Below are 25,025 nucleotides of genomic sequence, written 5' to 3' on the forward strand. Positions count from 1 at the left end.
TGGGATACAGTTCCCGGAATCTCCCCATAGTCATGCTGATCGGGGGATTCTGAGAACTGTAGTCCCAAAATTATTTCTTCCCAACCTTGGTTAACTATTCCTGTGTAACATTTTGGTTCAAGACACCTTAAGTCTTTCCATGTACTCAGAACAGTACCATTTTTTAAAAATTTGGTGCGCCTCTGGAAATGCGGTATGCTTTAGTTCACTTGCGCTCTCTTGGCTGTGTTGTTGCCTGTCCTTATTTCTAATCTCCCCAAAATGTTGAAAGAGTACACATTTTGGCACAACATACACACCTTTTAATTTTTTCCTATGGAGATTCTCTCTGTAAAGCCTGAGGTCTAGACCCTTTATTATTTTTTTTCAATGCCATGCATGAGTTTAAAAAGAAACCCTTCTGTGCTCAGAGATCCCAAGTTCTATATCAGGAATAGGCAATTCTGCTGTGTGTGTGGCTCATAAATTTTTCAGGTTTGAACAACTGTGTATTTATTTTATTGTGCAACATCATCTACATTATTGACCTTTGGGTGAGTATGGCTGAGTTTGCTGGTCATGGGAGGGAAAGATGGAAAGGAGTCATACAAGGCCATGTTTTAGTTTTAAGCAAAGCTGCGCAGTGGCGCAGGATCCAAGGACCAGTTATTTGTTCCTGAGACCCTCTGAAGGGCTTGCGCAGAAATCCTAAAAATAACAAAATGGCTTTGGGGTTCATCTACAGTTTTCAAAAACAAGTATTTTAAACGTGACCCTTTTCAGAAGGGAGTACGGAGGAATTAGGGGCTACAAAATCAGATTTGGGAACTGCTGAAGCTCTGGGATTGTACACAGATTTAAACATTTTAAAAACCTGACATTCAAGTGGTGCATCTGAGTACCCTTTTTTAAAATTGCTATAATGCCATGGACTAAGAATGAGTGGGCCCTCCAAAGGTTGTTGGACTCCAACTCCCATCAGCTGAAGAATGGTGGGAGGTACAGGTCAGCAGCTTCTGGAGGGCCACAATTCGTCTTCTCTTGCAGCAGAGTGCATGCAGGTCTGCGCAAGGGTTTCAACTTCATCCTGGGAATCGCTGTACCCAGGTCAGAGGTAGGAGTGAATGTTTTTTAAAAGAGGTGCCCCCAGCTTGCTCCCTTTCTCCTAGGCCACAAAGTCCAATGGTTGTGTGGTGATGAAGCCACCCTAACATGGGATTGGCCTCTTGTGCCGCATCGAATTCAGCTGGGTTGTGTATGTGTTTTTTATAACCATGTGGCATTTTTGCGAGTTCTCCCTTGGCTCACTCTCCAGCCTGAGGGCTCACATTCCACAGTGTGAGGCTTTTAAAACATACCAGTCATGAACTGTGCACTCATGGCCTCGGTTGGGCCTTTCTGGAGGGACATGGACTGGCAAAGAAAGTAAACTGGGAGTCTTCAGGTCCAGCAATGGGCTGCATCCAACCCTCCTGGGCTCCCAGTTGGTGGTTTTCCAGAGAAATAAGAGATTCCTTACCCCTTGTTTCAAAGAGCCTAGACATGGCACCGAAGCAGCGTGCCAAAGCAAAATAGGGGTTAGAGTGCCAGGAGACATTGACTGTGGAGGCTTGGATTCAAATCCCCACTTAGATGTAGAGCTCACTGTCCAATCTTTATTTCTAAGTAACTTCAAAGGCATATCCACAGGTGAAGTCAGCGTATATGATGCTCTCATAGGCAGCATAGATCAAGCCCTTGCTTTTAGTGAGACTGTAAACTTAGGATAAAATAACCACCAGGAACTGGGGAGGATAGACGTTGCAGCATCTGGAGGGAATAACAATGCTGAAGGGTTTTGTCACCCCAGGCTGCAGGTTCGTATCTGTTAAAACAGGGCTGGAGAGAGTGTGTCCTGTGTGTGGGGGGGTGTATTGGAGTTGTAACCCCCTCCCCCCCCCCCCGAAAAAAAGACCTTTCTCCCTTGCGCTGGAGAGAGGATGGCAGGGTGGCATCGGGAACGCACCAGATCCGAACACTCTATAGCTCTGGATCTCCAGGCTGACTTTTTGCATTGCAAACAGAAGCATTGCTCAGTAATTACAGAATGAGGGGGAAATGAGGAAAAAATAGCGTGACTGCGTCTTTAGATGGAACAAGCGTTCAGTCGTGTATGTAAAGGGATGACAAATGTGACCAGGTAGTTTCTTTCTCTGCAGGCTTCATTTTTGCACATGTCATGTGGGCTGACAGTTTGACAGAAACCAGCATATATATGAGAGAGCTTATTTATTTATTCTAGGGAAAAATAGAAAGCAGAAGTACTCTTCCAGGAGGGGAGGAGGAGAGAAAGAGGTTCAGGATGTCCGAAACAGCTTATGGAAACAAGAAAGTCCAAAATTCCCCAAAGGCATATCTCCTTGGGGTGTTGGCAGAAGCATAAAAGCAATTGGAGAAGAGGTTGTAAAAATAAACGTTGTTTGGTATATTTATTCTGGCAGCCATATTTCTGTGTGGAGCATTTTCTGCGCTGGATAAGACTTGGAGGACTTTGATCTGTCACTGCTTCTCATTGCCCATTTTCTAGAAACTGGCCAAGGATTTTAAGCATTTGTGAATTTACTTGGCCTTCAGTTTTCAGTGATCTAAACTACAATGAAGCTTGTCTAACATAGCTCCTATAAGAGGGAAGATAAGCAGCGGACACATGAAGAAGCAACATGAAAAGTCATGTTTTCAGATAACACCTCCCATAATCCACCTGTGAGTTTGGGCACTTTTTCAGATGTCAGCTCTCGTAATCCTCCTGAGGATTTAGGGAACTGCTAAACTGACATGGTAAATTTCCCAAGATCTGGGAACAGGTAACTTGCCCACAAACAGACCTGTGTTTATTTGCAGGTGTGCAATGTTGTGACAGTGGTGGTGTCCTCTTCTTAAGCCAGCGGTTTTCAGCCTTTGGCTTGCTAGATGTTTTGGACTTCAACTCCCAGAAGCCTCAGCAAGCACCACCAATTACCATGGATTCTGGGAGCAGAAGTCTGAACCACTGGTTCTGGGAGCAGAAGTCTGGGCCAGAAGCAATGAACCACTGCCCATCCAGGAAAAGAGAGCCTTTTTCTGTTGAGGTGTAGGCTTTTCCTTGACCATGTGCGTCTCCTGTTTGTCCTCACTCCAGCCACCCCTGCGAGGTGGGCTTTGGGGAACCCAGGATGATCTAACGGGTTCACATGCTGAACATGGCTTTGCAGCAGCATTGTGAAACCAGGTCTCTTGTTTCTGAAAAAACCCAGCTGGCTGAGTGGCATTTCAACTTGCCCTTTAACTTGCCTGTTAGCTTTGTATTCTGGTTCCCCTCTCGGTGCTAAAAAATTACGGACAGCATTCTTTAATAATGACAAAAGCCCTGGGTGTCCTTGGTTACTCAGATGCATTGGAGACTCCATTCCTCCTGAAATTCTGCTTTGGTTTTAGGTCTCATTTGGTTTGAAAGAGGTGGATGGATTCACGTACTGTTGCATTATAGGGTTTGGGAAAGGCTGGGCTACACCCCATGAGTGGAAATCATGGGGAAGCCGATATTTTGGCTGAAGGTCCCAGGAGAACTGCCTGCTCCATCCCAGAAGGTATTTAAGCAGAGGCTGGATGCTCACCTGTCAGGGATATTGTACACGGTGAATCCTGCAATCATTCCATTCTAATAAAAGTTTGCATTAGTTAATTTTTTCGTATACAGATTTTTTAAAAAAAATTATAGTCTTCCCTTTTGCTTTTCTATTGCTTTCTGTTTTTCACGTTGCTGCCCAGCTGTCTTGTAACTTGAACTCAGTGGGATGATGTCTGTGCGTCTCCTTTCTTTCCTTAAAAAACAATAAATCTGATTTTCCTTATTGCTTGTCTTACATTCAGAGAGAGAGAGAGAGAAATCATGGCCACATTTCCCCCCTTTTACAGTCTTTTGTGTGCCAGCAGTGACTAGATGTTTTGGGGTGACTCTCTGCTCCATCCGCATGTATGATGTAGGTCAGTTTTGATTGTTGTTTTATTTTATTTATGTTTTTTAAACCAAGTGCCTCTCTTTATGATTTTTCCTGTGGGAAACTTGAGCCCTAAAAGGAAACAAGCACAGCTGAAGAGGCCGGGTATCACTTGGGGATTCACTCTTATTTTTAGAATCAGATTTATTGCCATATTTGGCCTGAAACCATCTCACATGGGAGCTTATATTTGTATCAAATAGCCGCTCAGCCGGTCATTTTCACCTGGTCTCAATCGAACGGGGGTTCAAGACAATCGGCAGAACTTGGCCAAAAAGACCGGTGATAGCAAACGTTTTCTTTGAATGGCACATAAAGCTGTGTACTTCTTCACATTTCTTGATATCTAACTGTCAGTGGGGCACAAAGGGGCTGAGGCTTTGTGATATGAAACCTCTCTATTCCCAGGTGTAATGCTCAGCCAGCCGCTTGTTCCAAGTCTGAAGGAAGAAATAACGATTTTGATTGATGCAGCCTCTTTCCCCACTTCCCAGCCTCCCCAGAGTAAATGGAATTTAAATTAAAGGAACAAATAGCATCCTGTGAAAATGTATTGGATGCAGACAGTATCCAGGATGAAACCACTGTGTGTGTGTGTGCTCTTGTGAGTGCCTTGTTTCTGCTCGACACCTTTTTTAATGGTATCGTGCTTTTTGGAAAGATGACCAAAGGCACCAATGAATGGAAAATTCACCCAAGGATCCTCTATCCATAGAAATTCCCTTCTGCCATTTCTTTTCATTACAGCAAGATCTGCCCTGGAAACCTTCCTTTTGTTCAGTATGTACTTCGAGTCTATGGAGGGGGGAAATAAGAAGTCACAAAACTGTTACATTCTGGGAGGAAGAGATATCATTCTGCAAACTGCCCCTTTTGGCACATGGGTAGCAAACCCAAGAGCATGCCTTTAGGTGGTGGGTATGTGTACCATAAGAAATAACACATTTTAAGGCTCTGGAAACTGCCTTACCAGATCAGGCCAAGATCTGTAAGAGAACACAGAGAAGAGGTGGATTGGATCAGCCTAAACCAGGCCTCTCCAGTCCAACATTTTGTTCCCACAGTTGCCCCAGCAGAAAGTTCACAGGAGGACAGGAGCACACTATCCCATATTACCTTTCTCACATTGCCCAATACTTGATAGCCATCATGACTTGCCTTGTCCTACAAGAATGCAGAATTCTTTTGAAGCAGACCCAGTGAGTGTCGGCCATCGCATCTTGTGGCAGTGACTTCCACAGGTTTATTACATGCCAGGTAAAGAGGCTGTTTTCTGGGATCTGAGTGAAGGATTATTGGGAACCCAGAACACAAAGGAAGGTGGCCCTAGCACTTGGTAATCCACAACTAGACTTCCACTGAAGACTTTCTGTTTAGGCAGTAGTTTTTCCAAGCTCTGACTCTGAGGAGGGGCTTCTGTCCCTTCCAAAAATTCAAGGTAATGGGGAAAGAGAGATTTCCTCATATTCGGGTCTCTTCCCTAGAGGTCTGTAGCTTTTGTTGCATGGTGCTCTCCTGATCCTCAAGTCAATCCAGCCATTTTTCTTTGGAAGGACTGCAGTACTCCTAGCAAGCTGCCACTCTGCTTTTCTTTGCAGCTTTCTTTTCCTTTTTCTCCATGTTCCTGCCATTTATCATGGGTCCCCCGCTTTCCTCCTTGCAACCCGAGATAGCCCAGGGCGGGTGCTCTTGAGGGTTTCCTTTTTGTCCCTCCTCCCTACTGCCCCTGGAAGCCTGAGAAATAGCCCAGCCGGCCAATTCTCACAGCAAGGTATAAAAATAGGAGCTCATGACACAATGGCCAGGCTGCTCTCCATTTGTACCAGCCAGCTGAAGAATTATAAAGGGAAAAATGTTCAGCACTTCCGTACATTTCCCCCCTTCTCCGTCCAGCTGGGAAATGGTACCGACACCTCTGCTCTGGCCAGTGACCTTGGTCCACTACAAGCCAGTTTGCTTCTGCGTCCTTCTTGCAAGCCATCCATGAGATTGTTTTTTGCAAAGCTTGGAAACAGCAGATTTGGCACGCCACAAGGTAGTCTGGGAGTTTGGGTCTAGAGAAGTAACCTGGCCAGGCGAGGAATGGATGAGCTGCAAGTCCTTCTTCTGTCAGTCCTGTTCCTGGTTTGTCAATGGGCAGTGAGGCAATTTGGGAGGGTCCTTCTCTCCCAGTCAAATGCCACCACCAGGCACAGAGGTCAGGACTCCATGCTGCTAAAAATAACTGATTGTAAGAGGGAATTTTACATCTTGTCCCATTAAAACAAAACAAATTGTGGAAGAGTACTTGACAGCTTGTTCTGTCTCCCTCTGCCAAGTTCAGTGCTGGTTACATGCCCCCTCCAAGTGAACCCTAGGCCAGCAAGGCGTTGCGTCATCCAGATAAGGAAGTGGTTCTGTGGTCAGGGCGCTAATTGGGAGGGAGCCATTAAAAACCCACTGAAATCTTGCTCATCTTGATGTGGTGCTAACAGCTGGTGAGGTTTCATGCTTGAGGTCGCAAGGGGAGTCTTCCTGTACTCTTTCCAAATCACTCTAAGAAGCAGGATTCCTTTCAGTCTCATGTCTGCACTACGGTCCATTTTGAGTGTGCGCTGTCCCACCACTTCACACTAGTGCACACCCTTACCTTCAAAAGGTGCCACCCTTGAAAGCATGGATCTGTGTTTCCCAACATCTTCAGGACTTGATACCCAAAAGAAATTAAAGGAGCAGAGTCATCAGAGCCTGGGCTGAAGGTTCTTTAAAGGAATAAAATCTTCATGACAACTCTCTTGTAGGACCTTTGGGGGGAAGGGAGTTATCTATTTATCTGCCCAGGTACATCATTTGCTATGGATGGAGACAGGTCTCCTCCTCCAAGTCCACCAATTGCCCTTTGAATAGCTTCTGAGTTAGAGACAGATTGGAGCCCAGGGAGTGGAGTTTTAAGATCTCCATGAAACTCTAATGCTCCGAATGTGTTGGAATTTGATTCCTGGTCACTGGTAGCAGTGGCAGCACTCCCAGCACATTTGAAGGCCGCCAGGTTTGCTAGAGGCTGGCTTATCTCAATAATTTCCACATAATTGCCTGTGTCAGATTTCCAGATCGGAAGCTGGGGTTTGAACGATAGCTTGACCTGCCCAGAGGTTCGAAAACTCACTTGTTCCAACAACTGCTGGCTGAGGGATTTGGGAGTTGTTGCCCAGTCAAAGTAACTTTTCAGAGATCTGCAACTGACACCATTTTGCTGCTTTTTGCCTTTTCTTTAAGCAGGATGTTTACATCTGGTTCATGTTCACTGGCGGAGTAGGAGCAAGCCCATATGGGTTGTGCTTGCAAGCTCCGTTTGCTGCCTCTCTGTTCACTTGAACCTGCCAGTAGAGATGGCGACCCTGTATCCCTCCATCTTAATGGCTTCTCAGACTTTTAACAGTTTCCCCTCTTATTCGTTCTCTGTGGCTTTGCAGGAGTCCCCCCAAGACAGTGCCATCACCCGCGACATCAACCGGACATTCCCTGCCCATGATTACTTCAAGGATACCGGGGGAGATGGCCAAGACTCCTTGTACAAGATATGCAAGGTACTGGGATGCTTGGTCTTCTCAGCTTTTCAGGGCTGAGATGCCTCTTGGACTCTGGCAATGGGGGACTCCCACCTTTGAGACCAGCACAGTGATTTCTTTCCCCTGAACTCAAGACCTAAGATATAACAGGGTGACCATGAACCCAACTTGGTGTTATCTCTGTCTGCAGCAAGCCATAAACAGACCCCAGGGGATAGGGGTTGAGATGCTTTCATCAAGACATACTCTCTTCCTAAAGTGGAGGGAGGTGGCCTATGGATGGCATGTGGCCTCAGATCCATTTTTGTGGCCCCCCACTGCCCCCCCCCCCCCCCCCGGAGCCAAAGAGAGGAGAATTATTGGCCCCATGTGCGGCCTAAGTCCCTTTACGGATCATGGGAACATTTTCTTGGGACTCTGCGGCCTAGAAAGGGGCTTATTTAAAAGCATGAAGTGACTTCTGATCACTTGTTTTTAAGAGTCTTTTCCAGCCCTAAAATGACATCCCCCCCCCCTCCACCAAGCATGATGAAGCCATTTGGAGACATAAATATTTGATTGTTTTGTGAGGGATAGGTTGTCCTCCAAGTTCTCCTGGAGAAGCTCATGGGGCCTCCTCCCTTCCTTCAGTTCCTTCCAGCCACCATCTGCTTGAACCGGCCGGAGGGAGGCCTTTGTATGATAGTCTTCCCTATAGTCTGTGTGTTCCAGGCTAGGATAACTGCAAAATGGTTGCCCACTGTGCCTCTTGACCCTGATTATCTTTTCAGAGCCCTTGGGAAGTTGATCAAAGTGCACTGCCTCATGGACTTGCAAAAGAGGGCAGGTGTGTGGGTGGGGAAAACTATGGACCTTCCAGGTGTTGGTGACTTCAGCTTCCATATGGCTCCAGCCAATGGAAACGCATTGTGGGAGCTGCACTCTGAAACAGCTGGAGTGCCTGGGCATCTCACTCCTACACCAAAGAGCCTTGACTTCAACCATCATTCCCAGCAGAGCTGGCAGGGTGATACCTTTGGTCCTCTAGAGGCTTAAGACTTTGACTCCCAGGAGCCCCAGCCAGCACAGTAGGGTATGGTGGGAACTGTAGTCCAAAACAGCAGGAGGAACAAAGTTTGCCCACTTTTGCAATAGAAAATTAGTTTGACCTTGGTGAGCCCCTTGCACTAGCAAGGAGTGTGGGGTGCTTCTGTTTTTCTCCTGCACCGCATAAAATCTCACCAAGTATCTCAGACTAATTAATTCAGCCCTTCATTTGCATTATAAGGCAGCCAGAAACATGTTGGAGCTGCTCATTAAAATGCGAGAGGCAATTAGCAGGTTAAAAAAAGAAGGAGAAAGAAAATGGGGGAGAAAAAATTCCGTGCTCTGTTTTGATCCCCTTACCTTGTTTGACCAGAGGATCCGGCTCTTTGAATTCTCTGTTTTGAAAGCCTCCTTGTCCTTCTCCAGAGACAGTTTGGCAGAGGGATGCAACATTGGCTTCCTGGCCTCCTCCAAAGCGCTCTGTCAAAAAGGCACCATTAAAAAGGATGAGCTCTGCGTGGGATGCGACCCAGGGACCGGAGGGACCCCTGTGCCTGCCCCCCGCCCGGTTCTCACTGCATAATTGATATTCCAATCAAAGGCAGAGCGCCCGGGCTTGAAAGCCGTGTTTTTAATGTGGCTATCCTGGCATAAATTGGTAGGGGGAAAGGGCAAATGTAAAAAACACTTACCCTGTCTGCTTTAATTTGGGAGCTGGCAATGCACCCCTGGACTTCCTACTGTCCCTGCATTTTGAATGTGAGGTCTGGGATTGTCCTTTTCCCGTCCTGCAGCTACATGAGATAACTAGAGCTCACATTAGAATCCCAGCCCAGGATTTTGCATTCCGAGAACCTCTTTTCTCTCAAACCGTCAAACACATGCTGAACAGTATCTCTGCAGACGACCGAGGGGTCTGTGGGATGGGTTGTGGCTGAGCGAGTGTATGGACGTTCTTGACCGTTCCTGCTTCTTTTCCCAGGCCTATTCTGTCTACGATGAAGAGATTGGCTATTGCCAGGGCCAGTCATTCCTTGCTGCTGTGCTGCTTCTCCACGTGAGTTTCTGGGGGTCTAGGAGTCGATCCTGTACGATGGGGATGAAGAACTGTTGGGGAGGAGAAAGAGGACGGTTTCTCCCCAGTACCTCCCACAGGCTGTACTTCTCCAGACACATAGCAAGCCCCAATACCTCTGTTTTCTTCTGCAGCCCCTCTCAAAATGCCAGCAGGAAGATATGTCAGTCATTTCCTGTTGCCATTTTAGGAAAGACTGCGGATTAAAACTGGTATTTGGATGTAACACAGAGTTCGGAAATCAGTTAGGGGTATTTTCATGTCTAGTGGGGGAGATTTCTACATGGTTTTGGGCAGATATTTCCCAAAATTGCACTTAGATTTATTTATGGGGAGGGAGTTGGGGGAGCTATTGGGGAGCTTCAGGGGCCACAAAAGGGGGTGGTGGTCCACGACTGTAGGCCAGACTGTGCCCACCTGTGCTCTATGCGGATATTCCACCGAGTGGGGTTATATCTTGCTTGCCTGTCTCCTTTTGTTGCATCACGCTCATTGGTCCTAAGCAATGTATGGGCAAATTCTTGTTTGGACTGCAACTCCCAGCACCACCACCCTGACAGCGTGGCCAGTAAGTTTCTTCTACTGTCCAGCTTTCAGAACCATACACAAAAATCAGAAATAGGATGGCACCAACACTTGAGGTGGTGTCAGCCTTCTTTCCCTGGCAGGTTTTTCCATCTCGCTCTTACCCAGATGCCAAGCCTTTTCTGTCGTTTCCCCCTCTGACTTTTGATTGCTCTTTTCTGCTCCTAAAAAGTTATTTTTAACCCCCGTTTCACATGGTTGGTTTTTTGTCCTCCCGTCACAAGATATCTCTGGTGTCAGTTGTTGAATGACATTGCACAGAGTTTCCTCCCTCATTTGTCAATTTCTTTTCTTTAAAAAAATGAAAATGCTTTCAGCTGCTTTGAATGATTGACTGTACCATCCTCTGGAACTAACTATAAAGAGAGACCCAGCACTTCTTTGTAAAACCAGACTTCCTGCCAGGAAAAAACCATAATTCCCCCCTCCGTGCCTCGAGGAGGATGCAGAGAAGAGTTCCAAACATGAGCGGAAAGGAAAAGCACAGCAGGCCAGTCTTAGTGATCAGTGGGATAACTGGAGGGATTGAGGGATGATGGGTATCAGAGTATGGGGATGGGCTTGTGAGTGGACTCCTCCAGGCAGATGAAGGCTTATTCTGACTCAAGACAGTGGTTTTCTTGTTGTGGTTTTCACAAGCAGCAGTGAAGAGCAATCTTTGATTTATGATACATTATTTTCTGGAGCAAACACACACACACACATACACAGCCATGAGTTCCCACTCTGGGACAAAACAACTAGTGTCTTTTGGCGTCTGAAAATCAAACACATTGATTCAGAGGTCAGAAAAGTTCCTTTTTGGGGGCTATGGCTCCCAGAACTCACCAGGCATGTGTCTTGGTTTGCTCTGGGAAGACTGGAGCTCTTAAGACAAGCAACTGGGGCAGTTTAGGAACCACTCCAAGTATATGATTGTGAAAAAATAAACAAAACAAAATACCCGCAGTGGCCAGAAGTTTAATTTTGAAAAATTGGTAATTTTTAATGTCACACAAGACAGGGAGATCTTTCAGCCTGTATAAAAGGGAAATGGTTGCAATAGGAAGAGCACTTCATGCTCTTGGTTTTGGTCAGGAAAAGGTCAATCTGAAGGCATCAAGAGCACAAAATATCCTTGAGGGATCCCACTTTGCCCATCCCTCTCTTAGGGGATGATGGGTGTTGATAGGCAAAGGTATGGAATCTGCAGGAAATAAAAAGGGAACACTGACAGTGTGGTCCTTACAGCCACTTTTGAGGTTGGTCTTGAAAGCTACCCCTCTTGAGGCCACTGTTGAGAGACCATGCTGGCTGGGCGTTTGGAGAGTGGACATAAAACGGTAACCTTCCCATGCCTTTGGGACTTCTCCAGCAATGGCTGGTGTTCACCAACAGCAGGAAGAATGAGCACCATCTCTCACTTGCTCTGTCAAGCAGCCTTCTGCTTTGGGGAGCACAATGTCTTATCTGGTCATGGAGGTTGGGGGGAAGAATGAAGGAAGAAGTCCCAGATAGATGTTTAGATTTTGTTTTATTTTTTAAACAAAGACCCAAAACCATATGATAGCAGGTTGTGTTCTTTGTCTTCTGACAGATGCCTGAAGAGCAGGCGTTTAGTGTTCTGGTCAAAATCATGTTTGACTATGGACTCAGGGAGCTTTTCAAACAAAACTTTGAAGATTTACACTGCAAGTTTTACCAGTTGGAGCGGCTCATGCAGGTAAGGGTTGGCCCTCCACCGTCCTCCACAAAGCATTCCTGAAACAGGGTTGGGTTTTGTCAGAGAGATGCTCTTAATTTCTGTCTTATTCTCTCTCTCTCTCCTGTGGGCTTTGGCCACACCAACCAATGGAATGGAGCCCTCCAGAACCCAAATGTTGGCTCTCAAATCAAAAGAGATTCCCCACCCTTCCTTTAAAGTTCCCATCTTTCTTGTCTTCTTGGAGATCAGAGAATGTTTAAGCACTGTGTTAAGCGAGATGGAGAAACCACTGAAGGATTTTTTCCTTCCGTCCTTCAGGAGTATATTCCCGACCTCTACAGCCACTTCCTGGACATCAGCCTTGAAGCACACATGTACGCCTCGCAGTGGTTCCTCACGCTTTTCACAGCAAAATTCCCGCTTTACATGGTCTTCCACATCATCGACCTGCTGCTGTGTGAGGTACGTGGAGCGCAGTCATGGTTTGGACGCACAGGCTTCCTTTTTCACAAAATCTAGTAACTCCAGGCCTCGCTCTCAGGGCATACTCTCAGTTAAGAATGGGATGCATTTGTTTCACTTTTCCATGAAAGAATTCCAAGCACAAACAGGTTTGTTTTCATGGCATATTGTAGGCATGGCATCATGGCTTCCGGCCATTTTAAAAATTTCATTTCATTTTATTTTCGTGTTAGATGTTAATCTCTTGTTTCTCAGAAACCACTTATTGTGTGTCGGTGTGACCTGAACATTGAGTCACTGGCACGAGAGGTCGGCTCTGGGCCCCCTTAATCTCTCGGAGGAATTGGTACTGCAGGAAGGAAATGATTCAGCAGCCCTGGAAAGTCTTTGGGCGTAGAGAACTGGGTAGCCGCCAGCACAGATTTGGGTGCCATTTCAGAATACCACTGCACAAAACAAGCACGCATGCCAGTGTCCGGCCATGGTTTTGCTATAGCTTGGTGACAAGGCTAACCATGGGGAACAGCAGAGCTAGGAGTAGTTCCTTTTATTCTTAAAATTACAACTCTTCAGATCTCCCAGTGACCTTGCTGGCTGGGGAATTCTGGGAGTTGGATTGAAATTCCCTAATCTCCAGAGAAGGATAGCCCTCTAATGATGACGTAGGTTCATCTTAACCCTTGGAAGGTTACTTTTTAAAAAAGCAATTTATTCCTATAACTCAGTGTTGTGTTTGAAAATTACACAAACAAATCAACACAAAACACAGAAGGCCTGTGACTGAATCAGTAACAACCCACAAATGCAGGTGTATCATGCAGTTAAACTGTGCATGGCTGTTTGTATACACATGTAATAAATAAATATGCATAACACATTTGGTTCAATATGTATCAACAAGGTACTGAAGTTTAGAATATGACCCTGTAGCAAGACACAGACCTCATTGCCTGAGACCCACCCACCAGACACATCATGGCTCTTCAAGGGGGATATCACAGGAAAAACGTATGTCGCAGGGATGGGGAGCCATAATGTTTTTCCACCTGCATCTGAACTGGGCAGTGTAAAGTCTCTGTGTATGTCACTTTTAGAATGAAACTTATAACTTTGTCATATGGGTCTAGAGCAGTTGGTATTCAGCCTTTGGTGCCATAGATACTGAACACCAACTCTAGGAGCCCCAGCCCTAGCCAATGGTCAGCTGAAATCCCAACATATCTGGAGGACCATGGGTTGAGAACTATTTGGCCATGATTGTAGCTCTTTTCTGAAACACTTCAGTTCACCTCCAAAGAATCTGTAGAATTGAACAGTGGGGGCTAAAGGAGTGAGCGTCCCATGGCTTGAAAGCCACCGTTCCCATTCCTGCAGCATCTCAACATCACTGTCCCTCTAGGCCCCGTTGTCTAGTTGTTGACTCATCTTTAGGTCCCCCCCCCTTTTCCGTTCTTTCCCTTGACATTTGACAGAGCAAAATATTTATACCTGGGAGAGCAAGAGGTTTTCCTCCAAAACCTTAGAACAAACGCTCGACTAAACATATGTCTGAATCACGCTTGCAGCAGAACAAAGCAACGCCGGAGCCTGGCAGCCACTACCACCACAGCACCCTGGGAGGCTCTTTTAATAATTTGTTTATTCACTTGCTAATTAGCAACATTCGTCAATTCTCAGCGGACTTTCCCTTCGCTAGCATGAAATGGCACAGCTCTCCCCCCCCCCCCATTGAAAGATCATTCTGTTTTCTCCATTCTCCAGCTGGGGTTGGTCTCCCCGGGGAGTTGGGGGTGTGGGTGGACCCCGCATTTATTGCTGACAAGGATGCTGGAGAAAGCAGCCGATGGTATTTTCTGGGCTTCTTTGCCCGCACGGTTTCACGTTGTTGTTCCAGGACACATGGAGGGATCAGGAACACCGAGGGCTAGAAACCTCAGCCTTAAACATCAGACACAAAGTCTTAGGCCTAACGTTCACAGCTGCTGTTGGACTTTCTGGCGGCATGGCCTTCTATGTACATTTCCCCCCGTTAAATTAATCAGTTTTGTTATCGGATCTTGAAGGCATGGAAGCCAAGAGAGAGGAAGGGGGTTGCAACAAATTTTAAGTGTTCTTTTTGGCTCTTATTTCCCTCTTTGTTTCTTTTTCCTGTGCAGGGCATCAGTGTTATATTTAACGTGGCACTCGCATTGTTAAAAGTAAGTCCTCTGTTTTTCGTGGCCTTTTGGGTCTGGTGGCGTGGGCAACTGCATAGGGGTCACTTTCTGGCCCCACACTTCCTCTAAGTAAGGCTATTGGTATCCCTGGCCTGGCCAGAAGTGACTTTCCATCACTTCCAGTTTCATTTTTGGCCAGAGTTTTTTGTCTTCTTTTTGGGACATGGGGAGGGTTGTTTGAGGGGCAGAACCATTGCATTTTGCTTCAGTTTTGAACCATTTCGAGGGATAAACAATAGCCTGAAAATGAGTGTTTGCCCACCCTTGGGGCTGAGGGTACCACAGGCAAGTGAATCCTCCTAGATTGAAAGGAGGAGTGGAAAACACTTCAGATAAAATAATGATTGGATGATGCGTTCGTAAGGGATGTGAGGCTCTCTCATAACATCATTAAGACTCTTCTTCATCCACTCCCAAGTCTTGCCTGTTTTATGTCTGGAGAACTATCTGGAATATGTGCCTGCCTGGGGATGGAGGTCTGTTAGGGGACCTACCACTGAGTCCCATGCCCTCAGCCTCATAGGGAAACTTGAGTCAGAGGGCGGAAAAGTGCAGTGTGGGTTTTAATAAAGCAAAATTAATGTATCTATTTAGTTATCTTCTGTAATGAGTAAATAAATATTCTGGGAATAGTAGTCCAAAACACTTTCCCCAAGCTCTGCTTCAGAAGCCGTTTTTCTGGTCTGTCTTCTGACACAGATGACCACAGGCAGATTGACATCCCGTTGCCAATCGAAATTTTACCCCAGAGAACCTTGGGACGGGTTTTGTATCAATTTTTTTTGCAGGATGTTGCAGGATCTGCCTGCAATATATATATATGTGTGTGTGTGTGTGTGTCTGTCTGTCTGTCTGTGTGCGCGCAACCCTTCACTCTCCAATTTTGCAGACTACTAAGGACGATCTGCTGCTGACGGACTTTGAGGGGGCCCTGAAGTTCTTCCGCGTGCAGCTGCCCAAGCGTTACCGTTCGGAGGAAAACGCCAAGAAGCTGATGGAGTTGGCATGTAGCATGAAGGTAAAGGAGCAGAACCAGACAGACACCCAGACAGACCCCAAGCCTGTGTGGGGCTCAAGGGGCGTAGAACCCATATCATCCCAGAGTGCCTGTTGGTGTCCATTTTATCACTGCGTTCCCCCCTCACAGCACAGCTGGCCTTCAGACGTATGTCTCACATGGTCCCCTCTACAGTGGGATTTTGGCTCTTCTCTCCCAGAATCCCTTTCTTCCCTCCGGGTCTTCTCTTTTCCCTTTGACTGGACAACAGAGTGCTCTGTATTGGCTGCACACTCCAGACAAGATGGATGGAGGGGAGTCGCATGCCTCCAGGTCCTTCCAGTCATTAAACATTTAGAAGGAGCTTTGCTGTGAAATACTCAGCAGGCTGAGAGACTGAGTCCATCGCTCACCCAGCCGCCAACAGCGAGGGAGGTGCCATCTTGTTAGCCGTTTTCCAAATAATGAAATAGCTGTCATAAAGAGGGAAGAAAAGTGTTGGCTTGTGGGCTTTTCACTGGCAGGAGGAGAAGTGAGTCTGACACAGAGCAAGGAAACACCTGCTTCTCCCCAGGGTCCCTTTTTGGTGGTAGCTGGCCTGTCTTCCCTTGTCTCATAAGCACAGAAAGCCAGAGCTTGGGAAATGTAGCTTTTGGGAACTGCATTTTCTAAAATCCCCATACCTAGCGTGCCAATGACTCAGGCAGGCCAGTGTCAAAAGCATCATTGGGATGGATTGTTGTTGTGTGCCCAAAGGTCATTTCCGACTTACAGAGACCTTAAGGCGAACCAATTTCTTGGCAAGATTTATTGCTTAACAGGGCTTGGCCTTTGCTCTCCTCTGAGGCTGAGAGTGTGTGACTTGCCTAAGGTCGGCTAAGGGGTGGCAATCCGCCTTTGGACCATGGATTTGAACCCTGGTCTCCAAAGTTGTAGTCCAAGGCCGGCTCATTCCTGATCGTCCAGAGATTGAGGGTCTCTGGGGCTGCCATTTGTTTGAGGGCTGCCCCTTGTTCTCTGGGTTATGCAGGCTGAGCCTCACCCCACTCCACCTTCCTCTATCCTCTGTTTCTCTCTCTCGGATCCAGACACGCCACTGACATCCTTCCCTCGGGAGGCCCTCCTCCTCCTCCTCTTTCGTCCAACACAGATAATCCAGCGGACTGTAAAAACCGCTTAAAAGAGGCCTTAATTTCCTCTCTGGGAGTTGGCTGGCTTTCCCAGCTGTCCCACTGGAGCCCCCAACACGATCTGCCCCCCTTTGGGCCGGAGCAGAGAGACCCACCTGCCCAGGGGAACAAGAATCGAACTCGAGTCCCTCATAAGCTCCCTATGCACAAGCTACCAGCATTTCTCCATAAGTGTCACCAGAGGGAGCCAAAGGGTTGTGCTGCTCCTGACTCCACTGGGAAGACTGCAGAATTCAGCAAAGTTACTCTTCTGAGTTACATTATTATTGTTGTTGTTGTTGTTGTTGTTGTTGTTGTTATTATCATCATTATTATTATAATATTTATTTCAGTGTGGCTACTGGGGATTTGGAGAGATGTAGTCCATGAAAAGTAACTCTTCCCAGAGCTGGCCATCAACTTCCATGAAGGGCTCCCTTCCCAAACCCTCTGGACTCATTATGTGTTGGGCCACAGTTCATGTCAAGCCCAGCCATTGCTCTGGTAGGAGTTGTCCAAGGCTGATGGGAGTTGGAGTCCAGCACACCAGGAGGCTGGTGGAGGGGAAAAAAGGATGAACCTTAGGTGTTGATGGTTTTGGAAAAGAAGTTGGCCTCATGCGGGGGCAGAAGCATTGAGAAACGTCCCCGCCTTCCATCTTGCCCACCTTGAATTCATATAGACCAGTGGTTCCCAAACTTTGGTCCTCCAGGTGCTTTGGACTTCAACTCCCAGAATCCCTGGTCAGCTTGGTCAGCAGTCAGTCTGAGACCTGAAGCCCAAAACATCTGGAGGAGCGAAGTTGGGGAACCACTGGTCTAGACTAATGCTTTTTATGATACTTTTTCATAATCATGTATTTTATTATTTAATGTTAATTTGTATTACAATGTATTATGTTAAATTATTTTAGTAGAATGGATGCTTAGGCAGGTTTGTTTTTATTTTATTCTATTTTAACTGATTGTATGTACAGCACTGTGTAAATTTACAGCGCCCTATAAATAAAGCATAATAATAATAATAACAACCACCTTGGATTAAAAGCTGCAAAGTCTGTCTCTTCCCCACATTTTGACATTTCAGCCAAGATGTTCTATTATTTTTTTAATGTGTAGATCAGCCAAAAGAAGCTGAAGAAGTATGAACGGGAATATCACACCATGAGAGAGCAGCAAGCTCAGCAGGAGGATCCCATAGAAAGATTTGAGGTAACGCATTTCTGTTTTGAGTGAGACAAGGCCTATCTTTTATGTTGCTGTTGCATCTGACACTTTTCCTCCAACTTGGAGCCTGCTAGAGGTGGCAAGCTACCACCCTCATCATTCCTGACCATCTACCTCAGGATGATGGGAATGGTAGCTCAGAATCTCCGAAGTGTGCCAGGCTTGGGAGAGCTGGTGCATAGAAATGACAGAGGAGCAGGCTACCAATTTGGGATGTGACAGTTGAGTATAGAAACTTGAGACCAGACCAAGGGGCTTTTGCAGAGAAAAAGCAGACCAAACCCCGATTGACCTTGTTGCCAGGGAATGAGGAATGCTCCTGATTTAATTCTAGGGTTTTTGCTCACCTCTCCTTTGCCTTTATCTTTATCCAGAGGGAGAACCGGCGCTTGCAGGAAGCAAACATGAGGCTGGAGCAGGAGAACGATGACCTGGCCCACGAGTTGGTGACCAGCAAGATTGCCCTGAGGAAGGACTTGGACAACGTAAGAGACGAGAAGCGTCTTGCTACATTGGTGTGTTTGTGGTTAAAACGAACCCTTTTCTTGAAAACAAACAGCTTGGGGAAAGCGAGTGTTTTGGGTGACATCTCCCAGGGTTCACTTTTCCCAAGCTCTGCTTCAGAAACTGTGTTTTCCAACCTCTGTTGGAAAAGCGTTCCATGTTGGGTCTCTTCTCAGGATGCCTGGAACTTGTCCCAGAAACACCTGAGGAGATGGATGGTGGAAACAAAGCCCAATTGTTTGTGAGGCGAACAAACACTCTGACCGCCTTTTTGTGCTAGTTGGCTGTCAAGACAGTGGCATGTTGAAGGCAAGGGCCTTGTGTTGATATCACTGGGGTATCTCTCCCTTCCTCACTGTTCATCCTCCTCCACACAGTTTGGATCTGCAGCTTTCTGAAATGGGACAGACCTCTTGATGTCAGACCCCTGTTTCTAAATGGGTGGGATGAGACCCAGACTTGATTCCTAGGCTACTCTGCCCTGATCTATTTGGCCAGGTGCAGCCACACCAAAGCAGTGGGATGTGCGGAAATGTGGACTGATTGCATGGGTCTACTCTAGTTGGGGCTTGGAGTTGGACCTAGGCCTCTTCCTCCATCCCCCTTTTGTGGTTGTGACATCTGGCTTGCTGATCGGAGTGCTCTTTCTCACTGGGCGGAATGGCTGATAGAGTCTGACACTTGCATATTTCGGCTTCCAGGCAGAGGAAAAGGCTGATGCCCTGAACAAAGAGCTGCTCATGACCAAGCAGAAGCTGATCGATGCTGAGGATGAAAAGAGGCGCCTGGAAGAGGAGTCAGCACAGGTTTGGGCAAAGCCGTGGCTGCGTGGCCAAGCCCTGGTGGGGTGGGAGGGTGAGCTAAGCATTGCCCAAAGAGGAAGAGAGAGGGTCCCATTTACTTGATTAAAGAAAAGCAGGGCTCTGATTTCAGAACATAAAATAAAAAGTTGCAGTGGCTGTCCTGCTGTTGTTTTTGTGATGGTTCATCCTGGCCTACAAGGAGAAAGGAAAGCTATTCTGCGGTCAGGAGGAAAGTGCTTCTTCATGGGCTGGAATGGCTGGGGTTTCCCTCAGCCACCCTTTAATAAGCCAACTTCTGCCCTCCCCTTGCCGTTCCAGCTGAAAGAGATGTGCCGCCGGGAACTGGACAAAGCAGAGTCCGAAATTAAGAAGAACAGCTCCATCATTGGTGACTACAAGCAGGTGAGCACTGAAAACAGCTTCTGGGACCTTTAGGAGGGAGCTCAGAGCTCAGTGACAAAGCCCCAGCCGCTCACACAAGAAGACTCAGGGTCAATCCCCAGCATAAGCTGCCTTTGGTCCCATGGCAGGGGAAAAGGCAGGATAGAAATGGAATAAAGAAATCATAAATAAATTGCGTTTGAAATCCTGAAGAGCCACAGCTGCCAGTCAGGGGTAGAAATTACTGAGCTAGATGGGGTAGCAACTTGATTCAAGATAGGGGAGCTTTCTATATTGTATTATATTATTAGCCATGCAATGCTGGCCATAGTGCAGTGTTCAGGACACAGTTCTGGATGCTCCCATCTTGAAATATGGATTTTAGAGGTGGGAAGGGAGCAGGAAATACAAGCAAAATGGAGCAGGCTGGATAGGATAGAACACACTCTTGCACGATTGGTGGAAATGTTTGGGACATTCTGATCTGGGGGAGGAGAAATGAATAATGAGAGGTAGACCTCATAAAATGATATAATGGACAGAGTGGGGGGCAAACAGGTGTATTTCTTCCCTTTCTCCTAATACCAGAATTGGGGTTCATCCAATGAAACTGGATTGTCAGGAGATCTTTCCTGAGCAGTACATAGTTTGTGAAACTCCCTGCAACAAGGTGTGGAGGGGGACACTGGCACAGGAGGCTTTCGCAGGGGATTAGGGACACTGGATTGGTGTGCCCATCTTCAGAGGCAAGCTACCACTTTGTACCAGTTGCTGGACAGATTCCTGTTGCCTCCAGGTTCTGCTTCTAAGCTCCCTGAAGGGATCTAGTTGGTCACCTAGGAAAACGGGATAGCAGACAGGATGAGCAGTTGATGCACTAGGTCCTGTGTGTTGCACTGCAACCCACACCATCCGCAAACGGTGTGGTCATGCTGGAGGTTGTTGTGCCAGAGACGTTGTGGCTGGATAGGCCCAAACTGTGGGCTCTAATGATGTTCTCTGCCTGACCCTTGACAGATCTGCTCCCAACTGAGTGAGAGGCTGGAGAAGCAGCAGGTGGCCAATAAAGCGGAAATCGAGAAGATCCGGGTGAGTGTTAAGTTTCAGTGGTTAGCCTGCTGTTGCTTCCATGATTACAAGCTGGAATCACAACTTCTTTGTATTTTCACATTATGCTCTGAATAATTTCCCCACCTGTCTTGAACGAGGGCCAAAAGTTGAGATAGGATAACAAAGTGTAAGAAGAAGGCAAGAGAGGAGCTTGGGTGGATTTTGGCTTGGGGAAGGTGGGCTGAGTTGGAATTTGGGAAAGGGGTGAGGGGTCCTGTCCAGTGGACAGTTGGAAAAAGAGAGATCAGCCCCACTCTACCCTCAAGATACCAGCTCCTGTCTGGAAGCCAAGCAGGGTCAGCCCTGGTTAGTACTTAGGTGGAAGACTGCCAAGGAATACTTTACATGCTCTTTCAGAGGAAGGAAGTGGCAGGACCACCTCTGAGGATCCCTTACTTAAGAAAACCCTATGAAATTCAGGGGCTCGCCATAAGTCGATAGGCGACTTGACATGCACACATCCACCTGGGAGATGGGGAGAGGTAGGGAGGCAGAGATGCTGCTCATGCTGGGACCTTCTTTGCTTCAGCAAAAAGTTGATGACTGTGAGCGCTGCCGGGAGTTTTTCAACAAAGAAGGGCGGGTGAAGGCAGCCAGCATTGTCCGAGAAGGCTCTGAGGAAGAGACCGACGAGGAGAAGGAGGCCCTGAAGAACCAGCTGAGAGAAATGGAGCTTGAACTGGCCCAGACCAAACTGCAGCTGGTGGAGGCAGAGTGCAAGATCCAGGTAGGCCAGTGCCTCTGTGGGAATGGCAGGCCCTGAATGGTGTCTCTGTGTGCGCACCACTCACTGTTTTGCCTCTGGTTTTTCCCTTGTCTCTAAAATCCAGATTTGAGCCTTGCAGTAGTGAATGGCAGGTGTTTTCTGGACAAGTTCACTAAGTTGCACCAACAGGGTCTCCTCTATGGATTGCCCTCTTGCTTAATTTTAAAGGTGTGCCTGTCTGTACAAATAATCTGATTTTGAAATTGTCCTTTGGGAAGAAAGGCAAAGAGGGCAGGAATTGGCACGGAGGCTGTAGGCTAAGGCAAGCCAAGACTGACGGTCATTCTGCCCTTTTAAATGCTCTGAAAGACAATTCTCTGTCTTTTGTATGTTTTCCCTGGAAGCAACGCTGGAGGTATTTGCTCACTCTGACTCACAAATAATTGGATTTAGGGAAAGTACTTTCTCCCTCATACTTAGTTTTAGTAATATGCCATTTTTTTTTCTTTCTTGCTGCAATGGTTAGGATGTTTCTGCCAAGTCCTGTGGTGCTATTGAGGCAGGATGTAGGGCCAGAGCATCCCTCTGTAAAATGCCAGCCCCCAAATACTGTACTGCCTTATGTGGAACTGGGCTACCGTGTTTTAAACAGGGGGTACCCTCTTAAGACTATTAAGTCCAAAGTTGTCTAACATGCACCACTGGACATGTTTCAACTGGGTTTCTTGCATGTGACAAATGGGACCAGTTCCAGGTGATATGGCTTTCCCCACATCCCCCTTGCTGATGCCACTTTCTAGGATCTCGAGCATGACTTGGGGCAAGCGCTGAACGAGGTGCAGGCGTCGCGAAAGACGTGGTTCAACCGAACGTTGAGCTCTATAAAGACGGTGACGGGGGTGCAAGGGAAGGAGACCTGCTGAAGCGGCGTGTTGAGGCCACCTCCTGTCTGGACACCCTTCTGCCTTCCGTTTCCCGCCGCTGCCGGACGCCGCGTGGGAGAGAGGACCAGAATGTACATAAGACTCTAGGGAAAAACAAAAACAAAAAAATACCACACAGCGCATGTCGGGGCTTTCCACAGGTCAGTGACCCGGGCTGGACGCGAGGCTTGGCTCAGCCTGGCCAGGCGCAGCCTCTTCATACTACTGATATTTAACCCAGGGGTGTAGCTGTAGGCCCAGGCTCTTTTTGGAGAAGACTAAAGAAAACACAAAACACTCCATTCTACAGTCTGGTTCGGAAGGGCATTTCGCCGGCCAAGGTACGAAAACAAAAACCTTACCAAAACCTCTAACTTATTCAGTTTACAGGCGAGAGCTTTTTTTACCGTTATAACTTTTTAAACATTTTATTTGGAAGGAGCAGCAAAACTCTTTTAACAAGATGTGGCATCAGTGCCAGGGAGCAGATTCCTCCTCCTCCCCTCCCTTCCCTCATCTGACCTGCCAGGTGGGGATGTTTTGCATGGTTACCTTTTGGAACAGGGTCCTGACCCCCAGAAGTGTCTGTCTGCCCCTTTCCTGCGGCTCTCCTTGCTGAACATTTAGGTTAATTCTATGCAACTCTGAGGAGGGAAGTATGGCTTTCCTTGTGTTCCCTTTCCTCTCCAGCCCTCCCTGCTCCAAAGAGGTGGGAACAGTCCGTTTCCGTTTTGCACATGGCTTGTGCGCCGAACCCTATAAATGCACCTTTGTCGTTTCAGTGTGCTGGGTCCAGGCTTAACTGAGCCCACTGTGGTTCTCATCGAAATCAGGGGAACAAAAGTTAAGCCAAGACTGACTTTTCCCGTTGATTTCAGGATCCAGCTGTCTCTGTTCTGGAAATAGTGGCTTTGTACTTTAACTTAACAAGAATTAAGAACTTTAAATTATTGTTCACCTACGTCCGTTTTGTTTTCTGCTTTTCCTTTTGTGGGGATTTCCCTGCTTTTTCCAGGGTGCTTTTCTAGTTTTGCACATAGATAGGAGGAACAGGAGGGAAAAAAGACACCACTGAGAATGGGAAAGAGAGGCTCAGACGCCATTTTCACTAGCGCTGCTTTTATCCCTGCCAGGGCTCTTCAGACATTCTGGCAGCTCCAATGGCAGGATATATCTTCTTTTCCTCGTGTTCCTCTGTCTCCAACTCAGTGCTTCTTGTAACTACACCGGTAGGTACTAACGCTGCTTGGATTTCTGAGCGCTTAAGAGCATCTGGAACTTCTCACCAGAAAACCTGTAGAATGGAGGTTTTTGCACCTTTGTATTTCTTTCCTTTTTTTAATTTATACTGGTTTGTGCTATGCTGAAAAAGCTATTGTATCAGCAGATAAAACTTCTGTTGTGTGCGGCGTGTGAGTATAAGCTGGTTACAATAAGAGGCACTGGTTTGTATATAAAGATAATTTGTACTTCTACGTTATTATTTTTTCTTGTTGACCAGACTAATGCTAGCTAATGGCACCTGAGAGGACAAGGAGGTCCGGCCGTGCGATGCCCAAAAGATCCGAGACTTCTCTTCCCCTTTAACTGTGTACATGAATATCTTTATTGTTTAATAATACCAAAAAGCAAACAAAAAAAAGAAGAAGTTATTGTTAACTCCATCAATAATAGACGTGTGGACATTGTAGTAGAGTAGGTGCAGTGTGTAGACCTTTGGACTGATATATAAACTAGTAAAATTGTATTACTAAATTGGGTTGTCTTTATTTCACTTCTAGTGGGCATATTTTCTCCTCAGCATTTCTCAGCGTTTAAAGCAAGAGGAAACCCATAATGCAAGTCTCAGGGAACCAGCTGTAATCTTTGTGGCTCCATGAGGAATTGAGCCTGTGCTGTGTGTGTCAAGGGACTCTTGCAGCATCCCTTCTTAATGCCGGACACACAAACGCACACCCTCAGGAGGGTTGTTGCTAAACTTGGCAGCGTCTAAAGGGTGCCTGAGAGCGCTGCCGCAGGGGCTTCCCAGCACTTAAGGGAAGAGTGGCTGCGGTGATCTGCTTGCTAATTGCCCACCGGCCCCTGCAAAGAAACCTAAGAATAGCTCAGAGGCCAACTTGGGCCAGGAGCAAGGGCCCAGGTCTGACCCGAGCGTTCCCAAAGAATGCTGTCAGCTGCAGCGGAGGCAAGGATCGGGGAAGAGATGTCTGGCTTCCATCTCCAGCCTCTGGTGGTTTGGGGAGTTCAACTTTCTTACACAAACAGGTTGTTGTTGTTGTTGTGTACCTTCCAGACAGCATTCCAGATCCTTTATTTGCAGGCTGATTAGATATGGGGAGCGGGAAGGAGAGCTGCGTTTTTGGTGTCCATCTTAATCTGCTACTTTCAATTCTCCGCATAGTTATCCAACCTTCTAGATATGAGCAGAGACTCCGAAAACTGTTGTGTTGCTGCTTGAAATCTGGACCAGGCTAACCTACCTTTTCAGGGCTGCGCCTCTCCTTCTCTGTGGGGCCGGCGCCAGTTCCTTTAGGATGGTGTGGCCAACGTCCAGACAAAAAACGTAAGTCTCCCGTACACCTGTGTCTGTCTTTTTTGGCTCCTTGCAGTCACTG

General features: G+C 47.0%; 1 protein-coding gene across 3 annotated transcripts in view; it reads left to right on the top strand.

Annotated features, from left to right (window-relative positions):
* The window catches only part of RABGAP1 (RAB GTPase activating protein 1), a 49,427-nt gene extending 25,262 nt beyond the window's left edge, over positions 1-24,165 (top strand). For 2 of the 3 annotated variants that reach the window (XM_042478042.1, XM_042478045.1), the window contains exons 14-26: positions 7,448-7,561; positions 9,552-9,626; positions 11,806-11,931; positions 12,232-12,375; positions 14,532-14,573; positions 15,481-15,609; positions 17,876-17,968; positions 18,358-18,498; positions 19,189-19,293; positions 19,609-19,692; positions 20,689-20,760; positions 21,311-21,508; positions 22,288-24,165. In XM_042478042.1, coding sequence (XP_042333976.1) covers positions 7,448-7,561; positions 9,552-9,626; positions 11,806-11,931; positions 12,232-12,375; positions 14,532-14,573; positions 15,481-15,609; positions 17,876-17,968; positions 18,358-18,498; positions 19,189-19,293; positions 19,609-19,692; positions 20,689-20,760; positions 21,311-21,508; positions 22,288-22,410 — 1,446 coding nt within the window. In that variant the 3' untranslated portion in view covers positions 22,411-24,165. The remainder of the gene's footprint in view (positions 1-7,447; positions 7,562-9,551; positions 9,627-11,805; positions 11,932-12,231; positions 12,376-14,531; positions 14,574-15,480; positions 15,610-17,875; positions 17,969-18,357; positions 18,499-19,188; positions 19,294-19,608; positions 19,693-20,688; positions 20,761-21,310; positions 21,509-22,287) is intronic. The other variant, XM_042478043.1, reaches the window with a different exon arrangement.
* Positions 24,166-25,025: the final 860 nt, after the last annotated feature.

Source organism: Sceloporus undulatus, chromosome 7 (assembly GCF_019175285.1).
Source record: "Sceloporus undulatus isolate JIND9_A2432 ecotype Alabama chromosome 7, SceUnd_v1.1, whole genome shotgun sequence".
NCBI lineage: Eukaryota > Metazoa > Chordata > Lepidosauria > Squamata > Phrynosomatidae > Sceloporus > Sceloporus undulatus.